Source organism: Solea solea, chromosome 12, assembly GCF_958295425.1.
Source record: "Solea solea chromosome 12, fSolSol10.1, whole genome shotgun sequence".
Taxonomy (NCBI): domain Eukaryota; kingdom Metazoa; phylum Chordata; class Actinopteri; order Pleuronectiformes; family Soleidae; genus Solea; species Solea solea.
The window spans coordinates 16,724,577-16,749,839 of record NC_081145.1 but is presented as its reverse complement, the minus strand read 5'-3'; the positions used below and the strand labels follow the sequence as shown (position 1 = coordinate 16,749,839).

The following is a 25,263-nucleotide window of genomic DNA, read 5'->3' as shown; positions in this document are numbered from 1 at the left end:
ATCCTATGATGGGGCAGTAGGAACAAATTGGGAAAGCAAACAACAATGCAGTTTGCAAGTACAGATATGCATGTAATTCGGATTCTGGTTTCCCCGAGCCCTCTGGAGACAGTAAACCACTGAGTTTGTTAGGCTACCACAGACTGGCACAGAGGAGTGGCTCTTCATTTGTCAACCATTTCTATAATTTGGCCAAACCAGCAGGGCCGAGCCAGAGAGAGAAAAAAACCTCTAATTGGTTGAAAACGCTCAGTGTGATTCTTGTTCCCATCTATGTGGCGGCAGTAAAATCGTGTGATGTGGTGGACGTTTTAATCTATGGAATGCAAAGTTCACATCATTTTGTCTAGTGGGGGCTATATCATCCAGGCATCTGAGATACAGTTGTGAATTTTCATTTAAGATAAGATATAAGATAATCCTTTAGGTATCTGAAACGGACAACTATAGTTATTCACATTATGAGCAAACAATAGTCATTATATGAAATGTTAACAAATTAATCCTGCAAGCCAGATTGGATCTTTGCGTGAGCTGTTTCTGGTCCGCAGGCCGTATGTTTGACACTCCTGGAATAGACTATACAGTATATACATTAAGTAACAAGAATATATACAGTATGAGCTTAATATTTACAGGATTACACAAGCGATATAGTGTTTTATTGCACATAGGATGAGTGCCATGTTACATTTTCCCATGAGTTTAGATAAAGTGTAGTTACTTTAAAATAAGAAACAGTTCAAGGACTACAGATTTTTTTTTCTTTCATTCAGAAAAAGAAAATCTCAGTAATTCACTGTAAATGTAAACATTTTTTGCAGAAACTTGTTAAGAGTCACATTATACTGATAATGTGTTGTGTTAATGTGAGCGTGCACTCTCACATCAGGCCAGTGTGAGTGGACATCACTGAGTTACAGTCTGAGCAGGCGGGGCTCTTCACACTGATCAAGCTATAAATGTCTGCTCGTCGTCTCGGCCCTGATTTCAAGCAGGAACACTGACTTTGGTCTGCAGGCCTGGTAAGTCTTATGATGATGACTTATTACGCAGCATTGAGTGACTTATGTGGTGAAAGTATGAGGTTTGATATCAGAGCTGAGCCAGATAAAGACTGTAAACCAGTCGCTGGTGTTAACACATCACAGTAGGTTTGTGGTTTATTTACAAGCCTAACAGCTGGATTATATTAAGGACAGCTAATCTATAGTGTAAAAACTAGTTTACACATTTTACTACACTGGATTATGTATTGTACTGTATAGCTACCTATCTCCTTTTTTTTTTTTTTACATGATTTAGTCTTAATACACCTGTCTTAAAGAGTGTTTTTGGAAAATTGATTGATATGTTCATTAAAAACACAACTTTAAGAGTATTTTGTTTTAAGAGAGTTAAAATGACTGCTGAGTGATAAATTATAATCTGTCACCAAGTGTAGGAGTGTTTGTTCTGGTTTGAGAGGGGTCCTGATAACTGACGCACAACATGTGGACAGTGTATAATAAAATCTGTAGGAAGACTTTTGCTCATTCTGATAAAAGAGCACAATTAAGGGTATTCAAATGTACTTTGGGTAAACGTTCTCAGTCAAATCTGCATAACAATAAATGTCGCTGAACTCTTCAAACAGTTTATATTCATTAAGGATATTCGTGCAGAGGAATCAAAAGACCCTATTTGCATGTTGCCTCATACCATGATGTTGGTAAGGTAGGACACGTAGAGCTTAAACAGGGTATGACAGACAAAATGTTTGCGGTGACTCTGCAAATCTGTGGCTTTAAAAGTCTCAAATTCCTCTTCTTTTCTCATCCCGCAAAGCTTAGCACTCTGTCAAACTCAGGAGTGAATGCTATAATTTGAATTTAGTTTCTGTTGCTGATGCCCCGAGTGGACGAGCTGTGGAAAACGCAGTTTGCAGCTGCAGACTTGCCAAGTCAGTCTCCTATTCCTTAGATGGTATTAAAGATAAAGGCTACAATCACATGTGGGCTGGAGTGTGTGAGTTTGTGCAGGCTTGTCTCGTCAGTCTCAAAACCCAGAGCATCCTCTGCATTATTGTGCATCATCCTAGTGAAGACAACTGTGCATCGACAGTGAAATATTTGTGCATCAAGTGAAAGTTTTAAATCGTCAGTGTGCATGCACAAAAACACAGAAATAAGCACAGATAACTGTCGAGGGCTAAATAGCTGCATCAAATGAACCTAGTAATGGTGCCAGTAACTACAGAGAGTGGGATTATACTTTTTTAAACCGTTTGAATGTAAAGGAAGTCATTAAAAAGAAGTTGGGAATCAATTTTGCCAAGTGAGAAATAAATACATGTCAAATTAGCTGGCTGCTGTTTTAGTCTGAGCACAAATGAGCCTTGCTGGTGAAAAAAAAAAAAAAAGTGGGAGAGAAAGGTTGGCTTCTCTGTAAGTGGACAGTTTGAATTCAAAAGGAAATGGTTTTCCACATGAGCAAATTACAGTAGAGGTAGAGGTGAAAGTTACTGGCTGCTCATCAATAATTACTCTGCCATAGAATCCACTGACAGTGGACATAAGGGGAAATAACTCTCGACTCAGATTTATTTATAGAGCACATTTAAAAACAACCGAGGTTGAAAAAAGTGCTGCACAGAATGATATAAATAAAATAAAAATCAATAAAATTAGAAAGCATAAAACATTTAAAAACAATACAGAGCAAAACAAACACATAAAAGCAAACAAACAAAAACAATGGGAGTCCAGCTCAAGCTGACTTAAACACCATGGAGTAAAAGTAGGATTTTAAAGAAAGAAGATTTAAAAAGTCTGGGCACTGATGTGTCAGGGCAGGGCATTCCACAGCTGAGGAGCTGCCACTGTGAAGGCTCTGTCACCTCTGGGTTTTTGGGATTTCCAAAAGCAGCTGATTAAAGCTGGTTAACATTTCTCTGTGTTTAAGCAGATACATTTGGATGCATTTTGGATTATTTGATAATTGGATTATTTCTATTTCCTTTACCACAGTTAGTATTGCAGTCAGCACTATGGAAACGTTGATTTGTGGCGATTAGAATGGAAAGAAGTTATTCTTAGATTGCCTCTTTGTATAGCAGGTATTTCTTAGAGTAAACCATGCTCCCTGTCCACGGCCTTGGACCAAGCTGGGACACGACAACTAACACTGGCTGTGTACTTCCTTAAAAGGAGGCCGAGTTGTTAGTTGACGGGATGTGAAACAGGGAGTGCTCAAAGCTGCATCTACAGTATCTCCACTGAGTCTTTTATAAAGGAGGAAAGTGTAACGTAGCTCTGAGTGTGGATTATCTCGTGTCACCACGAGACTTTATTCAAGTTTCATTGACCACTTCATTTTCATTAAGAACTATACGGCAAGTACACCACAATTGCCAGTTGTTTAAGGATTATCTGTCAGCTGATGATGTCTTCCTTATGTCCTTTGGCTTGTTAAAACAAAGCTGAGCAGCAGAGGACTGTGTGAGGGTCCTGTGTTTCCCTGTAAGGAGATGACCGACTTGACCAGTCGATAGTTATCAGCTGCAGAGCAACTTCATTTTAACTAAACATTTTAATGCGTTACAGGAAAGGTCAACACTACAGTATGATGCGGCTGAAGGGCTGGATGGAATTTGTATCCTGGTGGGGACTGTATGTGTGTGTGACCATGTTTGGTCATGTGGAGTAAGCAGTTGCAGCTTCTTGATTGATTGCAAACGCCTCTCTGGCATCTGTTTACGTCTAACTGTGTGGAAGCACTTTCTTTATCTTTTTACAAGAACCCTGTCTAACTCTGGGATGCAGACATACCTGAATTACAGCCATAGTCAGCAGCGACCATGGGATCTCTTCTGAATCTTAATCTATCAACATAAAAACTACAGCATATTAACCGCAAAGATTTAATAATTACAGCACCTCTTATTACCCAGTGAACCATATGAAAAAGTATCTGACAGAAAATGATTGTGATTACAAATCAGAGAGGATGTGTCACATTAATCTCTCGGGGTGTTTGTTGATCCATGTTCTTTCTAGTGGATTTAAACTGAATGGAAAATCATGTTGAATTTTCGGCCAAAGCACAAGAAAAACTACTCTAAAACAAATCATATGGAAGTGAATTAAACTATTACAGAATTGCCACAATGTATAACACTAACACTCACACACAGAGTTTGGGTGTAGCCAGAATACTAATGTTTATAAGATGTTTTAATTCAGGGTCAGACACTAAATTTGTTTCCGGCATTTGCAGTTTGGCTAAAACAAACACGGTCACAGATGCAGCTCGCCATGGTATGGAGAAAGATAAACATAAATAAGGAAAAAGGCAATTTTCAAAGTTTAATATGTCGTGTTTTTTGACAATATGTTGGGTTTCATCTGTACACCAGCGTGATCGACAGCTGCCTGGTTGCAGGTGACATCTGGGAATATCCGAATACTCAAATTGTGCAAATTGACGACCACTATATCCTTTTTATTTGCAGTGGTTCTATGTTGTTGGTTGATGCAGACAATCAGAATTTCATTATACTGTTAAGTTAAACTTGAACTAAACATACCCAGATCACTGGAGCATTTGTTTTGTTGGGTAAACAAAGCTGTTAGAATTTGTAGTTTGTCTTCACATCCTGCCATGAACTTAAATGAGTTGGCTCCCACTGTGGTCACACAGAAAAGGATTGCGGACAAAATAGTTTTGCACAATTTTGCACCCGTGGCTGTTTCTTTGGTGTCTGTGGTCAACCGTCTTAGCGCTCAAAGGTAGAGAAATACAAAGAAATGCCACAATACCAACATTTTTGATGGCGGACACGTCTAACTCCTTCGTATCAAGCTTTTTATGAAGCAGCCATGAAGCCTCCAGAGTCAAACTGCTGGCTGTTAGATCCGGGAGAGGGTTGCCGCAAATTGCATAATAATGTGTGCCTTGCTTTTTTTTTCTTTCTACACACTTCTAGCTGCCTTCCCACATGCACATTATCTGCATCAAACACCGTTATAAATTACAAAAAAAACTTTTGTTTTGCCACAAACCCACATGTTAAACTCGACTGATTAACGAGACGCAGCACAGTACAGACTATCAGCGATCTCCAGCTGCCTGCCGTGTCTTTCCTAAATGAAGATGTGAGGTCTGATTTAACTTTGCCAAACCAAAAAAAATCACTCAGTACAGTTAAAATGTTTTCTTCTGCCTTCCTTTGATGTCTTTTGAATACATTGGCAGACCCGCTATAAAGACGCCTTAACCAAGCCAGTAATAACAAAGCCAGGCGATATACAAATAGCACACGGCATGTACACAGTACAGGGATGAATGGAAACAGAAAGGAGAGACATGCAATTGGTGTAATTATGAGGCTTTTAGTGGAAGTCTTTTAGCTTATACATACCAAGCACTAATGTCTTATAAGGCCACTTCAGGATTACTAATGCTAAATGCTTGGATTGAGAAACAAAACACTTAAGTGTGAGCTCACTGTTAATTTACCAGTTTTTAGTTAGTTCCAAACAGGTCAGTGTTAGATCTTTGTCCGTTCATCTCACATCAGGTCTCAATTTGGGGCGGCCTTGTGCGGAGCATCTTTAAGGTGGAAGGTTGTGGGATTAATCCCCAATTACGCAAGTCTACAAGCTGATGTGTCCCTGGGCAAGACACTCGAGACACAAGTTGCTCCTGACATCTGTGCCTGCAGTGTGTGAATGGGTATGATAAATGTGTGTGTGTGGGGGGGGGGGGGGGGGGGGGGGGGGAGTACAGCACATAGCTGTGAAGTACACATGTGAGAGTGAAAGGGTGAATGAATGAAATGATGAAGTCAGCCCTGCAAAATCAAAATCACATATTATTGTTTAGGTTGGTGGCAATAAGCATACTTTAGGATTTCATGTGCAGTTTTGTGTTGTGTTTCTTGGCAAACAACAGCATGGTGCAGAGCAATGTGTTACATGCTGAAGTTTATTAAGATAAAAAAGACTTTTTGTTCGTGTCTGGCTCCAACTGTGAAGCCCAGACATGACAGTGAATTTAATTTCATCCAACTCTTTCATCAGCAAGCCCTATTCTGTAGCCTTAGAATAGGGCTCTTGCATTACACCTACTGTAAGCTATTGCCTACTGTAACTTTAACTGCTTTTCAATAAAACCACATTTTTCAGTAGTGCAAACATTTTTAATGCAAATTATATGTTCTGTGCAAACTTCACTTCATTTGTGATACGTGAGGAAGTCCTCCATGAACCCTTAGCTCTCAAACTCTCAGAGTAGACTTCTGTATTTTGCTTAGAGAGAAGTAGCCGAAATGCAAACGTCATATTTAAACCACTGACATAATCCCACTGCTTCTAGCCAGTTTACATCTCAGCAGAAAACCACTGCTTCCTCGTCACAGCTGGGTTTACTCGCTTTGTTTCAAACAGAGCAGAGTGAGTTAGCGTATCTAACTCACTCACTCTGCTGTACAGCAAGAAGAATCAGTTAACTGATTCTTCTTGCTTAACAGTTACAGATGTATGAATAGAATTCATTCTAATCTAGTGTGGGTTCCTTTCACATGAGGGAGAGAAAGAGAGCAAGAACATATTGTATTTTTGGATTATTTCATCCAAGCAAACCACTTCCAGTCCATACAAATCCCTTGCATGGTGATGAGTGTGTGTGTGTGCTTTAGGTATTACTCATGTTGCAGGGACCTAAATCTGTTTATACAGTCACATTATGGGGTCTTGTTCTCCTTGTGGGGACAAAAAGCAAGTCCCTGTAATGTCAATTATTACATTTTGAGATGAAAACATGCATGGTTAGGATGAGGTTAGGGTTAAGTTAAGGTTAGTGTAAGTCAATATAATGTCCTCTGAAGTCATGGAAACCATGTAATTCCACAGCCTACAGGGTTGTGATTTGTTTAACTGGATCCTAGCGGATCCACACAGATCTGGATCACAACTCTGGCATGTTTGTAAGCTGTGAGTCTGCAGGTCAGTGGGTTTTTGTCTGTTGCTCTACTCAGTTCAAGTTTCTCCTGTGTTCCCATAGTAGAACAGGGAGCGAGGCAGTGTTAGACAACAGTATTTGTAGTATACTTAGTACAGATCCTGTACATGTTTCCATGCATTGTTTTTTAACAGTTTGAACCTACAGAGTACAGTGTGTGTTAATGACTTCACCCTCAGTGCAGTAAATGGATAAATTCATGAAAACTGCCCTCTTGTTAATCCACACAGACATTTATTCTATAACTAGCTGTTGAATTATGGTTATTGACAGAAAGTGTTTGTGTGTATCTCCTTGTATAGATCGTGGGGACACTTGACTTCAACCCATTTGTTTAATAAATGGCTCCTAACACTATAATGTAAAAGTACACAGTTTACATTCACAGCTACATTAAAGCAACATAATCTCATGCGGCCGAGAATGGACAACGATAATGTGCTCGACTGCTTTTTTAGTGCTTGTTGCGTAAACACACTGCAGGTGTGTCACCTCAATGTAAAGGGAGAAAATATACACAGTGGCGCGTGATGTAAACAGAATGTTAAGTGTCTGTGTGAGCTCACCCAGAACTCTTTGTTATGTTGCCAAAATCAAGAGGCAGAGAATTATAATTTTCAGTTCCATTGCACTTCCTTTGCATTTCCAAACTGTGTGTATAGTACAGAGTCTGCAGCTGAAAAAATGTTCATGACAGAAAATATGTTCAGTTGAGGGGTCGCCATAGTAACAGCAGGCGCAAGTAACTGCACAGTTTTTTGTTGACTCAAGTGTACACATTGATACTTCTTCTTCCGAGAATCCAGAATAATACTCACCGAAAAAAGTACAAGTTTCTCTAGACTTTTTCTTATTATGTATGAATTATTTTTTACTTTTAGAGAAGCTGGTAGACCAAATTTGTAACTGTATATGACACAGAGAAGTCTGCGCTGCTGTTATCTATTTATTTTATCTGCTGCTGGGCAGAAAGTGTGTAAGCCAATTTCTAAAAGAGAAAAAAGACACAGTTTACTGACCATGAATTGATAATTGTGGGACAAATTCAAGACAGATGCAGATAAATACATTCCCAATAAGTTATACCAACCAACATTCACATGAGAGTAATCAGATTTTAAATAAAAATGTAACAAATCCTTCAGTTCATGAAGACAATCAATACATTTATAAATTCTAAAAGATAACCAGATGATTTTCTTGCAGGCAACACCCTCGGCATTTCTTACAATTAATAGTTTTGGAAAGAACAAACCTGAAACGACAAGTTGCTTTTTGTTTTGCTTTGTTAAAGATGAACGAAAGATTGCACAGTGGGTTCCTGAAGCTAATTTTCAAAGTGACCTCTAGAGAGTAAAAGAAAGTAGTGACACGACAACTTCCGATGTTTTCAGCTTCATTTGAAAGAGAAGAAAGTAATTTCACCAGGCACAATTTAAGAATGAAGTTTATAAACTCAGTGATCAAGGAGGAGACAGGAGGATATGAGGGAAAGAGCGGTCAGGATGAAGAGCAGGAGGAGGAGGAGGATGTGAGAGAACAAGAGCGGAGCAGAGAGGCAGGCTTTGCCTTTTCTGGTATAGTTAAAAGCTACTGAAGGAACAAGCAGGAATTCTCTGTGCTGTGGAGAGGCTGAGATATAAACCAGACTGTTAAAGTTGATGTATGAGCAGAGGGGAGACACTGCTGTTCATGGTCTAAACTTCTGCTACTGTTCAGGTAGTGTAAACTGACAGACACTGTCTTTTACTTCTGTCTTTTACTTCTTCTTTTTTTTTTTTACACACATGTCATGAAACTGTTCTCAGTGATTCTCTGTACTCTCAAGTGTCTGGAGTGATTGGACTCCTTTCACGCACTGTGGGGGTTTGTTTCTTCACATCAAACATCCCAAATATGGTGTGCCATCATCATGATGGTGAAATGAGGCTCAGCCTACATGTGGTTGTAAATCCAACTGTGCATTGTCCAAGAACCTACTTCCGAGCAATGCGGCGCTGACATGTTGAAGAACTGATTTGGAAACCACTAAATGATCACCCTTGTATCTTTCAGTGAAGAGAATCTATTGGGCATCATGGATGATGACTTTGACCGACGTATGGAGCTGAGGAGGCAGAGGAGAGAGCAGATGCGCCTCGAGGCTGACAAGTAAGTGAATACTTTACATATTATGGACGTATGAACACGTGCCAATGAACAAGAACATGGGAATCCACACTGTCACACACTATTGACGACTATTGACAAAAAGGCTAAATGCGGAGTTTCTACAAATCATTTTCAATGACAGAGTAATGGTTTTATCACAGTTTTCACTGTCATTCAGGTCTCATTCATTTATAAACAGGATCTGCAGTTGTTGCCAGTAAATACACAGCAGTTGCTCACAGGGACCTCAGCCAGTTTAAGTTATTTTTGACCGATTCTTGGATTATCTGTGCAGAGTTTTATATAGACAGATGTTCAGTGATCTGCTGTGTGTCTGCACTTTTTCATGAAAGCTGAGCAGATCCACAGGGACCAGCAGAATAGAGTAGACACGAGTGGACAGTGTCCACATTATGACAGACAGCTTAATGAGCTTAACTGTCTTTTTTTCCTGTTAAGGAGTCAGAGAGCTGTGCTGTGTGTGCCTTTGTCTCTTGCTCTCTGTCGTCTCCCCCCACACTCTGTTCTCACGTTAATATCACAATAGTTATAGGATATTCTAGAAAGAAAGACATGCAGCCAAATTAAGACAATCTCTTTATCTGAAGGTAAAATTTTGTCAAAAGATGGTTAAAGAGCTACTAGAAACAATATATGAACCAAACATTTTACACCTGTTTAGTTTAGTATTAAGTAACACTTTTATTTAAACTTTATTTATACAGGTAAAAAGAGACAGGTCTGTTTCACAAGAGAGACATGTTCATTACTTGCTTTTATATAGATATGTTTTTGTAAATCGATTTGTTGAGTATTTTTTCCTATTTTTTCTATCTGTAAATATTTTTTCACTGTGTTCACCTTGGGAAGTTGGGACATTAAAAGGACCTTAACCCAAGTCAGTCAACTGCACCACGTTTTTCTTCTTACAAGAACCCAGTAACAGAAACAGTAACACATGCCTAAAATTAAGTTAATTCTAATTATCTCTTGTAAATAGCGGTTTTGTGTATTTAAATTAAAACCAGGTGTTACACAAATGGCAGTAAATCTAATCAGAAAAATGCACATATTTCCTCCTGCTCTTATTGTGAATTACTCTTTTTCTTTCTTTTTTTTTTTAAAAAGAGAACCTTTGCACCTGTGGACATGATAGGGACACTGTCCTCTGATGTCATGTCAGATGTCAGCTGAGATGTCCTTTCAGAGTGTCAGTGAAAGAAAAAGCTTTTCTCACAGTCCTGCTAAACCAGCCTGCCTCTCACCACCCTCAAGATTCTCTGCTCCAGAGGAAATACTGCACACTGGAATGTTTTGATCTCTTCTTCTTTTTTAAGCACAACAAAGCCTTCTCTTTGTTTCTTTCCATTTTGAGAGGCTGTTGTTTTTTTTTTTAGTTGCTGCTGTATTTTGTTTTCCTTTTCTACAAGAAGCCCTCATCATATTCCTCTCTGTTTACATCCCTTGGGTTGCTCATCTGGAAATGTAACAGTAAAACTTTAACAGCAGTCTCACAGGAGGCATCTAGCTTTGGGTGGAGTGATACTTAATTGAATTACTTCCTCTGTGATTACTTGAGGCAAACTGTGCCATTTAGTGGAACCTTTGCCTGAGGATTTGTTGGATTTCTGCCTCCTTCGGGTCTTTGTTTTTGTTTTTAAAGACTGAAAGGATTTGTATGGTTCACATCCACCTCTTCCTCTCACATCTGTAAATCATTGTGCAGCGGATTTGAGATGAGCAGAGGGAAATAATACCCACGCGCTATCAATGGGCCATTTCAAGCTTTCTCCTCGCCTCATAAAGTCTGGTAATGCTTGGAAAGATACAGCCTGGCACGCTTGAGAGTCTCCCTGTGAATGTACTCACAGTTGGATAAAGGTCAGTGGCAGGAAGAGAGACAGGAGTGTAATGGTTATGCTAACTAAACATAATGTAATGTTTGGATACTAAAACAATTTCTTATCTAATCATCTTTCTCTCATTCCATCCTTTTCCCCTGCCACTATTGTCTCTGGTGGTTTTTGTTCCAAGGGAGTAATTCTCGTGGAGAACTCTATGCAACATTTGGATCTTGGACACACTTAGAGTGTGTGTTTCCTATTATTTCTCAGTTCTAGTTTTCCCTCTGTTCCAGCTTCCAGTCTCAATTATACCTTTAAATGTCAGCTAGAAATTGTCTGTCTTAAATCAGTGATTCTCAACCTGGGGGTTAAGATGCCTCAAAGGGTCCGGAGACCGATTTGAGGTGGTCACGATACCTTTGTTAAGCAAGTTAATGCTTGTAGTTTTGCCTTTCGTCTGATGATTAAGAATAAGATAAGATAGCTTTATTTATCTCACAGTGGAGAGAAAACGGCGTTACAGCAGCTCAACAATAGATAAAAACAAACAAACAATATACAAGTAAGTAGTGCAAGTATGAAGTTATTTACATATATATATATAAATATAAGTATAAATGTAAATATAAATATACATATGTAAATATACATTAAAAAAAAAAAAATAATCCTTTAGCCTCTTGAGAGCCTTTGAGATGCATCCATGTCCACATGAAAAAAGGTTTTCACTGTGTTTTCACTGTGTTTTCACTGTGTTTTCATGGTAGCCAACAAGGCATCTTTGTTTTTTGCTCCATTTACTTTGTATCACAGTGTCACTGTTGCTTCTGTGGAAGTGCCACAACATTTAGAAGCTCAGTTGGGAACTGTTCTTGCCAGAAATATGTATTTCTTAAGTGATGCCACTCAAACAATTAGAATGATGAATGGCTAAGGAGGCTAATAGCTGAAGGCTACATTAGCCTCGACGAGCACAACACACTTGAATCTCTATAGTTTTGACATGAAAGACAATGAACCTGAAGCCTTTTTCAGACATGAAATGTGGACGATGTCCAGAAAATTGGGTCCAGAATGTTTCTGGAGTTTGTCATTCACATGTGACGAATGCAATGTTTGAATGTTTGGGTGAACATTGAACTGGTGTTGTGATGTCTGGGTCACATATGTAGAAGGAAGGACACTCATTAACTTGCTCACTGTCAATTATTTTGAGTGTTTCCTGTTTCATACTCACGCGGATATCAACCCGACATTTAGAGGTCAGATCAACACGAGGAGAAGTATAACTGCTGACGACATTTACTTTCTTCTGTCTTTTCCGTAAACATACCATTGTGGAATGTCAGATATATATTTAATACTTCAGCAACCCACATTAGGATTTGATGTGAATGTGTATGTGTGTGATGGTTCAGACCGGGTTACACCAACGATGATGATGAGGAGGAAGCGCGGGAGCTAAGGCGACGTGCGAGGGAGGAGCGAAAGAAGATGAAGGACTTGGAGGAGCCTGGTACCACTAATGTAATCAACACCAACAGGTACAATATGGATGAGCAGATGAGAACCATGTACTATAATGTGGCAAAAACAGAAACCTTCCACTGGAGATGTTCTGAACTCATCCACAGTGAAGTTATTGTATTTGGCAACATCATACCTTCTATTGGTTGTGGAACTTTGACAGGGTCATGTGTAGCACATGACTCTTGTGCTGCATCTGGATGTAGATAAATCATTTTGAGCAGGAGCAATCAGCAGGACTGACTGAAAGAGAGAGGGTGGAGAGAGTTGAAGAGCACTAACAAATCTAAACATGAGATAAAGAAATAAAAGCTCTCTAAAAACCTCCCCACGACAGCACAATTGAATAAATCTTTGGCAACACTTTAAACTGTACTTTGTATAAGCCTGGAACCACTAAACAAATTAGTTCCAACAGCTATTTAAAGGAAGAAAACCAGAGCGTAAAACCTCTAGATTGGTTACCTCATAGTACAGTACTGGAATCATTTCTCTTTTTTATGTGAGTAAAGAGAACATAAAAAAAAAAAATTAAAATGACGACCCACAATTTAATAGACCTTCAGATTCTCTGTGCACCAACTAAATGTAGTATATTGACATATTATGCGTTGATTTTATTATCTCAATTGACAATTCAAACTTTCCTGTGTTTGTTGTAGAAATGATAATAAATCCCTTTTGTTTGGGTGTAATGGAACATCTCATTTATATTCTCTTGTCTCCTGTACATCACAATAATATTCTTTAAAGAGTGAAACTCACAACTAGTGTGGGTGTTTCTCCTCATTTTACTCTTTTAATTTCACACGAACAAGCTTGTTGTTTTTACACCATTTTACCTAAACCTTCTGTTTGTATTAGTCTTGGTTTTGAGGACGGTCATTTCCAGGTTTAACATTAGGACCTGCCTCAAATGATATGTGTCTCCTGTTCAGCCTGATGTTGGTTTATAACACTTGATCAAACAAGAACCCTGATTGTAACAGACATGAATTTCAGACCTTACCTCTTTATGTATTTTCGTGCATTTACAGTGTCACAGAGACCGAGTCCTCCACTGCCACCATCACCACCAGTGCTGAAGGTGCAGATGATGATGACCAGGCTTTGTTGGATCGCCTGGCCAAGAGAGAGGAGCGGAGGCAGAAGAGAATGCAGGAGGCTCTGGAGAGACAGAAGGAGCTTGACCCCACCAGCGATAGCACAGACAGTGCACTGGAGGAGCAGTCCTCCATCAGCTGCAACAAGGAGCAGCATTCGGAAGAAGATGAGGAGAAGAAGGAGGAGACATCTGTCCAGAAGGAGGTGGCAGAGGCTGACATGAAGACCTGGAACGAGGAGGAGGATAAGCAGGTAAGAGGAGAAAGTAGGAGTTCTTTCTGAAGGTAAAATATGTACAGAAAAGTGAGTTTGCTTTGTTTTTACAGGAATCTGTTGAAGATTCAACACCACCAACCACAACAAATGAGGTATGGTTTCTCATTTGAGCTTTCCTCCTAAAGTTGTCCTCAAGAAAATTATATATATATGTATATATAAAAAAAGAATTTAAAATGTAATAGAAACGTTCTGTTACAGGAGGAGACTGAAGCTGCAGTGACAGAAGAAGATGGTGATCAAGGTCAACCAGATGCTCGTGAGAAAGCTGTTCCTGATTTTGATGAGGACAAAGAAGAGAGGAAGAGGAAAGAAGAAGACAAAGAGAGACAGCAAAAAGAATTGGAAGAAAAGCAGAGGATAGAAGAGGTGGAGCGGCAAAAAGTGGAAATGGAGGAAAAGCTGAAGAGAGAGGAAGAAGAAAGACAGCTGAAGGAGGAGGAGGAGGAAAGAAAGAAGAAGGGACAAGAGGAAGAGGAACAAAAACTACTGGAAGAGAGACTGGTGAAGGAGGAAGAGGAGAAAGATAAAAAAGAGGAGGAGGAAAAACAGAAAAGGGAGATGGAGGAGGCACAGAGGAAAGAGGAGGAAGAAAAACAGCAAAATGAATTAGAGGAGCAACTGAAAAAGGAAGAGGAGGAAAAGCGAAAGAAGGAGATGGAAGAACAAAAGAAGAAAGAGGAAGGAGAAAAACAGAAAAGGGAATTGGAGGAGCGACTGAAAAAAGAGGAGGAGGAAAGATTAAAAAAAGAGATGGAGGAAAAAAAGAGGAAAGAAGAGGAGGAAAAACAGAAACGACAAATGGAGGAGAAAAAGAAAAAGGAAGAAGAAGAGAACAAAAGGAAGAAAGAGCTGGAGGAAAAGAAAAAGAAAGAGGAGGAGAGACGGAAAAAGGAAATGGAGGAAAAGAAGAGGGAGGAGGAGGACAAGCGGAAAAAAGAGGCTGAAGAGAAAAAGAAAAAAGAGGAAGAGGAAAAGCGCAAAAAGAGAGATATGGAAGAAAAAAAGAAGAAAGATGAGGTATTGATGTGAGACTTTTCACCAGTGACAGTGTTTTTCTTTCTTTTAAATTCACTTTCATAATTTTTCCAATTATAATAGTTAGTTTTTTAATTATTTTGATTCATTTTGTCCTTTTTTGTTTTAAGGAGGAAAAGCAAAAAAGATTTGGATTCAAAGAAAAGGTAAAAGCAACAACCTCTAGCCTATAGCTAACAGCTTGCTAACCAGTTGTTAGCTATGTTGTTAGCTATTACGGCTAACAACATTAAAGTGTTTGTCTTTCTGTTTTTGTCTAAGAATGAACCAGCCAAACAAAATGGAGCCTTGCTTGAGAACAAACTTAAGAAAATAGAGAAGACAACAAGGTAAATATTTCTTATTAGTAATAAGTCATTTCTGTTTTCACTGGAGCTAAAGTTGAAAAGATTTATATCAGTATAACAGACTTCACCTAAATAATACCTTTAAAGCACCTAACAACTTAATTCAGTGGTAGCTGCAAACAGAGACTCCTGCATACTGTCTTATTTGTATTGATGCATTTATTTGTGATATTTTGTTACTAAACATTCATCAGGAAAATAGGTAGATCTAAAATAAATGATGTGTCAGAAGTAAGATGTGCTAGATATATGGCAAACAAAAAGACAAAAGAGCAGATGGACCTGCAAGGAAACCAAAATACATGAGCAAAATATTATATTATAATAAACTATAATTTACATTATATGAAAACAATATTTCTCATGGGATCAGAAGAAACAACCACATTTTATGATAGTAACTTAGAGAAAAATCATTGAATGTTAATGTGTTTATCAATATATTCAAAAATGGACATAAACATAATAACATGCATATGTCATGGACAGCGTTGCGTCCACTAAGGCAGATGATGCGGAGGGACAGGAGGCCGAGCGTAAATTGCAGGAGCTGAAGCGTCGGCGAAACAATGCAGACAGTGAAGAGATTGAGAAGATGAAGCAGAAGCAGCATGATGCTGAGGCTGAGCTGGAGGGGCTGAAGAGGAAGAGAGAGGAGAGGAGGAAGATCCTGGAGGAGGAGGAGAGACAGAAGAAGCAGGAGCTGGAGGACAAGAAAGTCAAAGAACAGGTGAGGATGGACTCCAGGAATTCAGTAAACCAGTTCTGTTGTGTGTTCATGAATCAGAGAGTGGGTCTCACTGTTTTAACAATCTGTTTGGAGGCAGTAACAACTATTTCACTGTTGCTTTTGTCACAGGAGGAGAGGAAGAGGATGAAGGAGGAGATAGAGAAGAGGAGGGCGGAGGCTGCAGAGAAAAAGAAACTGCAAGAGGAAGACACCACGAAACAACCTGCCTTCACCGTATCACCCAAAGGCTCCTCCAAGGTGACCTTTTCCATCGCAGTAAAGAAAAATAGCATAATGTCTAACTTTCTGTCTTAAATATTTCCTTTACAGGTCAAACATTTGGATTTTTGTTTGTGAAGCTTGTTGTGATATTTCCCGAAACGACTCCAGAACATTAGATTTCAATGTTGGACGTGCATCATATATTTCTTGGTCGTCTTCCCTATAAGCACATAGCATTTGTCATGTTTATAAAAAGCAATTTAACAGTGTGGGTTTAGTACATCAGCACAACAATCGAATCCGATCCACATACAACATCTCACATTCACAGGGCTATAAAAACAGCAGTTCTGCAGAAAGCCAACAGCTCACACTGTGTCAAAGGCCAAGGAGAAGAACTGTGTCTTAAGACAAGCTTTTAAAACAGGAAGTGAACAGGGCCGGTCTAATGTTAATAGGCAACTCATTTCATGGCCATGAAAGCCCAGTCCTCTCAGAGCTTCAGCCTAGTTTTTGGCACTGTCAGAACAACATTTCATAATAATTTAGTGTTTTTATTTCCAACACGTTTCCCATTTCAGTTTTTCCAGTCATTCCAGGTAAAGCAGGTGTAATATTTGTGAAACAGAGACGTCCAGCTTCAGTCTTTGTTGCTGTGGATGTTTGTGCTGTTCACTCTCATAATCCAGATTAGATTTGAGATGTTGTCATTTACAATTGTATCCTGTGTTGTTGTGGAGTTTTCCAGAGAAAGTGGAATTTTAATCATGCCTTAGCTAATATGGCAGGTTTCAATCAGAAGAAAAGAAGTGTATCTCCTAAATGTTATCAGATACTCTCTGTTTCCTCAGTGGTCAAACATTATTAATTTATTTAAGTGCTTTATAAATAAAGTTGGATTGGATTGGATTGAATGTCTTCCTGTCAGATGATCCTAACATTTTTGACATGCTGATGAGATGAAGAATGTAAAGCACATGCCTTTGGTCGGCTGTATTTAAATGTGGCACTAATGGAATAAGACGGGTGCATTTTCTTGCTGGAATATTTCTGGAGGAATGTGTGAACATGTTTGTCTTTTCGACTCAAGTATGGAAAGCATAATTTCTCAGTCCCTCACTCAGATAAGGCAGAGTGTGTGTTTGTGCTGTGTGTGTGTGTTTGTTACCTCTTTAGGACTGTTCTGGCATAAACACTGACATTGTCAGTAGTCCTAATAAGGGAGCACCTTGTTTCTGAGGAGGTTTAGGGCATGTGTGTGTGTGTATTCTTGCATAGTCCAACTCGACCAAGTACAACTTTATGTGTGCATCTCAGGGAGATGCAGAGCAATGTTTAACTTTAAATGTGCTCTTTTGTTCCGTACAGATCGGGCAGAAGGCAGAATTCTTGAGCAAATCAGCCCTGAAAAGGTGAGCCACAAAAGATAATTTTGCTATGTTGTACCGTAAAAAAATAAGGCAACATAACTGAATGAACCAGATGAATGTTGATGAGCCACATTAATGTTCATTCTTGCAGCACTGCAGCCAGAGTGTCTCACACTCCGATCGTCTCCAAGATAGGCAACAGACTGGAACAGTACACTTCTGCCATCCAGGTGAGAGTTACCAGCATTATTCACTCAGAGTAATGTTACAACAACATACTGTAAACTTTATTACAAATGAAAGCCAGCGCTCAAAATACGCACGTTAGAGTACTAATGTATATTCAGCCAAATTTATGTAAGTATCTAATAATAATAAAACATTGGATTTATACAGCACTTCTCTTGGTCTAACAATCAAAATCGACAAAAAACTAAAAGTAAGGTAAATGCAAAGTGCTTAACAAGAAGTAGAAATACAAATCAAAACTGCTTAAAACCAGACAAGTTCAAAAGTACATGGCCTCTAGTGAAAGGTAAAAACGAATAACATAAGAACAATGAATTACTACCACTACTACGACTACTGCTACTACTAATAACAATAATAAAAATAATAATAATAATAATGATAATTGTAGTAGTGAACCAACAAAGCTGAGGAGCAATGTGGTTTTTGGATTAAATAAAAGGAAAAACAAAGTTGTATTTTTAAACTTATTATGACATAGAAATAGTCCAGATAAGATAAAGCACCTACAGTAAGTGCCATTACATTGTTTCGATGGGAAATTCCTCTGCTCTTTGTCTCCACAGGGAAACAAAGACCCCAAATCTCCCAAGTCTCCAATGGCAGACATTCCTACTGGAGGCACACGCAGCATCAAGAGCATGTGGGAGAAGGGCAACATTAGCAGCACCTCTGAAAGTCCAGCTCCTGCCAATAAGGTGAAGGTTTAAAAAAAAAAAAAAAAAAACACACACACACACACACACACAAAACCATAAGACGAGTTTACTGATACGGTATGTGATTAAGTATTTGAGGTCTTTCTTTTCTCAGGATGTGGCTGGTATTAAAGGAAGCGTTTCCGGACGTGTTAACAGCTGGATGACAAAGCCTGCAGAGCCAGAGAAGACAACACCTGCACCAGCAGCAACAGCAGCACCTACACCTGCAACTGCACCTGCACCTGCAGCTGCACCAGCATCACCAGCAGCAGCAGCAGCACCAGCCTCAGCAAAGCCAGCAGTAAGACCTGAGAAATCCTTGCTTTCATCGCACAAACCACTGTGAATTCGACACCAATGTCACTGTAATACAGTAATCCCTTGATATTCTGTTCATGTTAATGTTCTCATTTGCACATCAACATGCCAGTCTTTTGTTGGCTGCAGCTTTTATATCTAAACTCTGAGTGGACAGTGTTGCTGTCTGGAGTGTAGTGACACCACATGGACAGTTTGCTTAACAGCATCTGCAAAAACAAACAAACAAACAAACAAACAAACAAAGCAGACGCTGTCTTCATTCCCATCCCACAACCCTCCAAAGGCTGTATTAAAGCATAAACCCATTGAAGAATAAAGAACTGATGTAGAATGGTATTACAAAGCATACAATATATTGTATTTTCGTCTCTCTGTGGCTCCATAATCAAAATGACCTTCAGGCAAAGATAAGAGGTCGTGTCCCTTCTCATTTTTCACTGACCAAACAAACAAACAAGTACATTTAACTATAATAGTTAGTTTACTATGATATTGTGCGGTTAAAACACATGAGGTTATTTATAGCTGGCTGCTCGGTTGACACTGTGTCCTTTCTTAAAGTAGGACACCAGCTGCTAATCCCACCGTGTCTTCTGGAGACACCTCACTATGTCCATAAGCAGTAGCATTGCTGGATGAAGTGTGACATTGTTCTAAAGTGACAATTACGACTGAGATATCTTTAGTGTGAAATGTCTTGGCCAGAGCAGAGGTTGTGACCTTGCCTTTACTTTTGCATCAACACTACCCCCTGATGGGATGAGGCTGCACGGCAGCCTGGTGCATGTCTGTGACTCTAAATATCTGTATTCTTCTCTGTATGTTCTTTTCTTTAATCCTTTTTTGCCTTTATTTCCTGCCAATGCACTCATTTTTCAGCTTTTCTCACTCACACTTTTGCTGCTCTTCTTCTGTCCGTTCTGCAGACTGATAAAGGTACAACCATGCATCCCGCTACAATATATATTTGAAAGAATTATCACTTAATAATGCCCAGTATAATTTGACTTACAGTATTTTTATTTGGCTGTTTTCATTTGATTTACTTTTCTGATGAAGATGTCACATCAAATAGGATGAGTTTAGTAAAAATAGCATACCACACATTTTTACATCAGTGGTTTTCAAACTACAGGAACAAGAAAAAAAAAGTTGTATCTTGTTGGAGCCCTTGTTGTTTTAACCACATTTTCAATGCAAGCTAAATAATTTACTTTATTTAGAATGCAGTACTTTGACTTTTGTTTTCACTTAACATATCTTGGGACCATGTGGGATTAAAGATGCATGGTTATTGTTTTTTTGTGACAGGATATGAAACCAGGTGATGTTGGAAACAAGCGTGGCATGTGGGAAACGAAGAAGACCAGTACACCTGCCAAGGTAACATATGCACACCTCCTCTACCGTATGAATCAGTGTATTAAAGGACTGATATTATGACCATATCCTGTTTATTTGTTCCATTCAGTTTATCAAATAATTGGCAGAAGCAGGTAACACTCAGTGCATGCTCCACCAGGCATGGTGTGACTGATGTTTACACTGCATATGAATGACTTTTTTTTTCTTAGTTCAGTCAGTTCAGATTTGATCAATTTAGGCAATTATTAACTGGGGAAAAGGCTGGACAGGTCGCCAGGCCATCACAGAGCCACATAGAGACAAACAACCATCCTATGGTCAATTTCCAACATCCAATTTTTGGACTGTGGGAAGGAACCAGAGAACCCGGAGAAAACCTACACACACATACAGGGAGAACATGCAAACTCCATGCAGAAAGGCCCGCGTTCTGACCGTGAACCGTGTGGTCCTCATTTATTCTCAAGAAAACATTCATGTAATCAACAGTGGATTAAAAATGATTTAAAGCTTTAAATGCCGATGTTTAAAGAAGAAGAGTTAATTATATTTAAATATTATATAATTATACATAATATTGTACTGTTACTATGACATATTGTAGGTAGAGTCTCTCTCTCTCTCTCTCTCTAAATAATACTGTGGAAGGTTTTTATTTTTTATTTTTTTTACATAAAAACATTTCATTCAGAGCCCTGTCCTTCATCCTAATAATTTTCATCTATCTGTTTGCAATAGTTATTGCTCTTCAAAAATAGGTTGCCTGAACTAAATTAGAAATATTGGATTTTTAATACCCCACTCATCAACATACTGTAATATAAACTTTATTATCTAGATTCTTCCCAGTTCCCAGACTGGCCTTGAGGACAAAAATAGTTTTCCTTGGCTCCTGATGTGCTTGTTCCTTTGGAACATGGATTACTTTCAAACTGTGTGATTTATACGTTGTTGTTGCGGGACATTTTGGCTGCTCTGTGCACAGCTTTTTCCTGACATTATGCGAGCTGCATTGCAGTGAGAACATTATGGTCAAGTGCATGTGGTTATGTGTGAATACTGATGTGTTTACCTCAATGAATCAAGTGTTTTTCACATGAGGGGTTCATACACTACAAACAAGGCAATCAGAGATGGCAGACTTCACCTCATTCACGCAACAAGCCTCTGTCGGCCTCTGTTGGTCATATTGGCAAGTGCAAGTGCGGAAACACAATCAGACAGACAGACACATAGAGCCACAACAATACAACAATGCTTCTCTCCCACTCCGTGGGGTGAAGTAATAATAAATGCGTTACTGTGTCCGGCAGACAGATCAAGATTTTCATCTTGTATTCCCATTCACAAGGTGTTCTTACTGAGGTCCACACACCTAAATTCAAAATGAATCCCATAATATTCAGCACATTTGTTTCAACACAATTGGCTGTTTTCTTTCAGCATCACTTAATACACTGTCCGTATGTTTTGCTGACATTTCCCCCTCTTTTTTCATCATGTTTTTCTCTCACGCCCTCTTGTTTGCAGGTGCCAGTTGGAGTGAAGAGCAAGTTTTTCACAAATGGTACGTTTAAATACAGACCACATACATTTATTCAAATACTGAAATTAAATACACCTATTTACAATTTGTGGGACTTAAAACTGAGACAGTTTTTAATTAGCATACTCCTGACCAGCCACAGTACAAAAAATTCAACTTAACTTTTGCATGCAAATATCTAATAATATAAGAGTGAAATGTGCAAGTGTAGTCTACAAAAAACCTTCATTTATACCTGTTATATTCAGGCTTCATAAGTCTAAGATTATATCAGCATAATGACAGAAAAAATCACAATCATTTTAACTTTGAAAACTTTTTATGGATTCCTAAGATTCAAGATTCAAGATTCAAGATTCTTTATTGTTATTATGCAAGCATAACAAAATTTCCTCCCGAGAAAGCAGTGTGCCACAGACTTCAATGTGGAACTTGGGCCCCCATTTGATAATCACTGACTATCATCCATCCATTGTCTACCACTTAATTCTCCAAATGAGGGTCGCAGGTCACTGGAGCCAATCCCAGCTGACACAGGGCGGAGGGCGGGGGGAAACAGTCCATTGCAGAGCCAACACACAGAGACGAACAATCATTCACTCTCACATTCACACCTACGGGCAATTTGGAGTGTTTAATTAACCTCTACATTGTTTTGGGCTGTGGAGAAGAAAACCACTGACTGACTTACAGAACCTAAATACTTCATCCACCTTTGACAATAAATGTTTACATGCTACAAGTTAAACCAGGGTTTGTCCTGATATGTCCTGGGGGGTGGGCATAGAATTTAGTAGTGTCATCTCTGTCCTTCAAACTATTGCCGGGGTGAGGGAAACATGGCGAGACAGATTTACAGCTCTCTGTGGACTCATAACTACAACCCACCAGCGTTCCTTTGTGCCAAAGTAGCTGCTCGCTGTAAATCAAATCTGCTGCGGGAGATTTTTGGGCAGGGACTCAGCACTGTGGCACTATGGTCTATATTTAAAAAAAAAAAAAAAAAACACCCTCGCCCTGACCTTGTTTCTCAGTATCACTTCAGACTCCTGAGATTGCTGTCGTGACTTTGCCTTGCACTGTTCACCCAGTGGCACCTGGGCTGCCCAGTGTCAGTGAGCTGTGAGGCATACCACACTGCAGCTGCTTGATTTTCACATTACAGCTGAATGCTGGGGAGGATTACTCACAGTTTAAGCAGCAAATCTGGATCTACCAGGGGGGCTTATTCACTCAGTGGTAAAGATAAAGACCTACCATTATTACCCACAGCCCAGAAGAATAGCTTCACCATACAAAAATATGTTGAAATTCACAGATGTTGGTGCAGAAAAGCTGTTATTCTTCCTTGAGATCAAAAGTCACATTCCCTCTGACTTCACGCCCGCCTGCTTCAGCCACAATGTGAACAATAGGAGTGGAAAAGTGTTTGTCAAGTGTCAGACCTGATCCTAAATAACCAAGCCTCCTTGCTTCTTCATCAGAAATAGACCTGAACGATGAAGTAAAGGGCAAATGACAGAGTTACAGCTTTCAATCACACAATGACATGTCAGCAACAGGAGGGCTGTGACACACAAGCACACACGCAGATATAAAAACATGTTTTTCTATCTTAGTGAAGACATAGACATAATGCATTCCCTAGCTCATTACCCTAACCTAAACCTTCACAACTAAGTGCTTAACCCTTACACTAACCTAAACCCAATTCTAACACCAACCCTAAAACCAGGTCTTAAACCTGAAAAAGCACTTTAAAGTTGTGGTGCCCAGACAAAATGTCCTCACAAAGTTAGGTTTGTATGTTTTTTTGGACCTCACAAAGATATAAATACAAGTACACACACACAAGTTTGCACAGCTATTCTTTTTTAGGACACTGCATTGACTTCATGCAGTCAATACTTAACCCTAACCTTATACTAACCACATAAAGTTTCTCAAAAAGGTTCTGCCTACACAGGTGTGCATAGCTATTCTTCTCAGGACACTGCATTAAAGCCTCATCTCAAAACTTGTTCATGCAAACCCTAATCTGATCCTGACATATCTTAAATTCGAACTTAAACCAGAGCCTCAGAAATTAGGTTTTGTTCCCTGTTCAATGTTTATACCAGAAAAGATTCTATAGATAATGAAAACAAGCACACACATGGACGATGGACTGATAAATCTTTGCTGTATCTCTTTCTATCAGCAGGTGTAAGACCCTAACCACTGACATCCTCATTGAAATGAAACAGTCCCCGAAACCAACACAAGCGTGTGCTACTGTTTGTGCATCCATTTCCCCTCAGCACGCCTGCAGCTCACACCACAATGAGGAAGAGACGAGTGAGGGTTTTTTTTCTCCCTGGCTTTATGTACTTTTCTGCATTTTCAGTAAAAAAAAATATATATTCATGTGTATCTATCTGATTTGACTTGTTTTTTTTGTTTTTTTTAATTCATAAAAATATTAAGAACCAGGAAATCAATGATTGACAGCTCATGGGGTAGATTGTGTCTGATTAGTCCTGATTTTTCTCCAACTTTCAATAGGACTGTTATTACAAAAGTCAGCAAAATAGTCTGACTTAGTAGAAGCCTTGTAAATATTTTCAGTTAACACGTAACACTTTCTAATGAGGGATTCTTAAGCAAAGATTTATAAATATAAATGGTACCTTTTGCTGTGGCTTTATAGATCTGTTAGTACTCATTAATAAGAATAACTTTGCTGTTGCCTCTTCCTGGCCAATCACACAATCCTTAAAAATGACTTGAGTTGTTTTTAGATAATTTACCAATGCATAATAGATTTATCGTTAAAAAACAAACTGAATCTACTGAATGGCTTGTCGTGGGAGTTTGTGCAGATAATTCATAGTTCCCAGAGGATGAAGCCTACTGACTTTGATGATCCTGGTGTTTTCCTCTGGCGCCACCATCAGGGTGGACCTTTAAAACATAGTGACAATTACTGACCAAAACAGTTGCAGAGATTCATGTCATTATCACGATTATTTGAAACCTTGAAACCTACAATGCTGACCTACAACTGATGGGTCAAACGTTTGTAAAAAGAAATACAAGATACAAAATAAATGACATTGTTATGTAATGTAAGGACACAGAAAAGTGGAGTAAATCACACACAAGTAACAGGTGAATGTCTTACTCATCGATCATCAAATTACACACCACTACAACTGCAGTTTATTTGCATTCCATTAGTAATAAATAATTCCTGACGATAATAACTTAAAATGTCAGCCTGGTGTTTTCAGTGTGCATGAGTTGACTCCTGACTTAATGTATTGTCAGTCTTTCATTATATGTGTTGGTTTGAATGCTTGACAATATTGTTATTATTATTATTATTATTGTGCTTGCTTCTGCAATTAAAAAAAAAAGAAAATGAAGAAAAAGTTTGTGTTAGAGTTTCCTTGACTTTATTTTTTTACATACTGTGGAATACTGTGAAA

At 38.9% G+C, this 25,263-nt stretch overlaps 1 protein-coding gene across 5 annotated transcripts; it reads left to right on the top strand.

Annotated features, from left to right (window-relative positions):
* The first annotated feature begins 975 nt into the window (after positions 1 to 975).
* On the top strand, positions 976 to 25,196 carry LOC131470453 (caldesmon-like). Of its 5 annotated transcripts, none has more exons than XR_009241888.1 (18): positions 976 to 1,025; positions 9,058 to 9,153; positions 12,416 to 12,541; positions 13,562 to 13,880; positions 13,955 to 13,996; positions 14,106 to 14,924; positions 15,053 to 15,088; positions 15,204 to 15,271; positions 15,779 to 16,019; positions 16,149 to 16,277; positions 17,610 to 17,653; positions 17,763 to 17,841; positions 18,427 to 18,558; positions 18,674 to 18,862; positions 20,194 to 20,265; positions 20,354 to 20,378; positions 21,778 to 21,814; positions 23,997 to 25,196. XR_009241888.1 is itself a non-coding variant. In XM_058646292.1 (17 exons), the coding sequence occupies exons 2-17, from the start codon at positions 9,080 to 9,082 to the stop codon at positions 24,008 to 24,010; spliced, it is 2,421 nt and encodes an 806-aa protein (XP_058502275.1). In that variant the 5' UTR covers positions 976 to 1,025; positions 9,058 to 9,079; the 3' UTR covers positions 24,011 to 25,196. The 5 variants fall into 5 exon arrangements, 3 of the variants coding, with proteins under 3 accessions (XP_058502275.1, XP_058502272.1, XP_058502273.1); XR_009241887.1 differs by having other exon boundaries at positions 23,994 to 25,196; XM_058646292.1 differs by lacking the exon at positions 20,354 to 20,378.
* Positions 25,197 to 25,263: the final 67 nt, after the last annotated feature.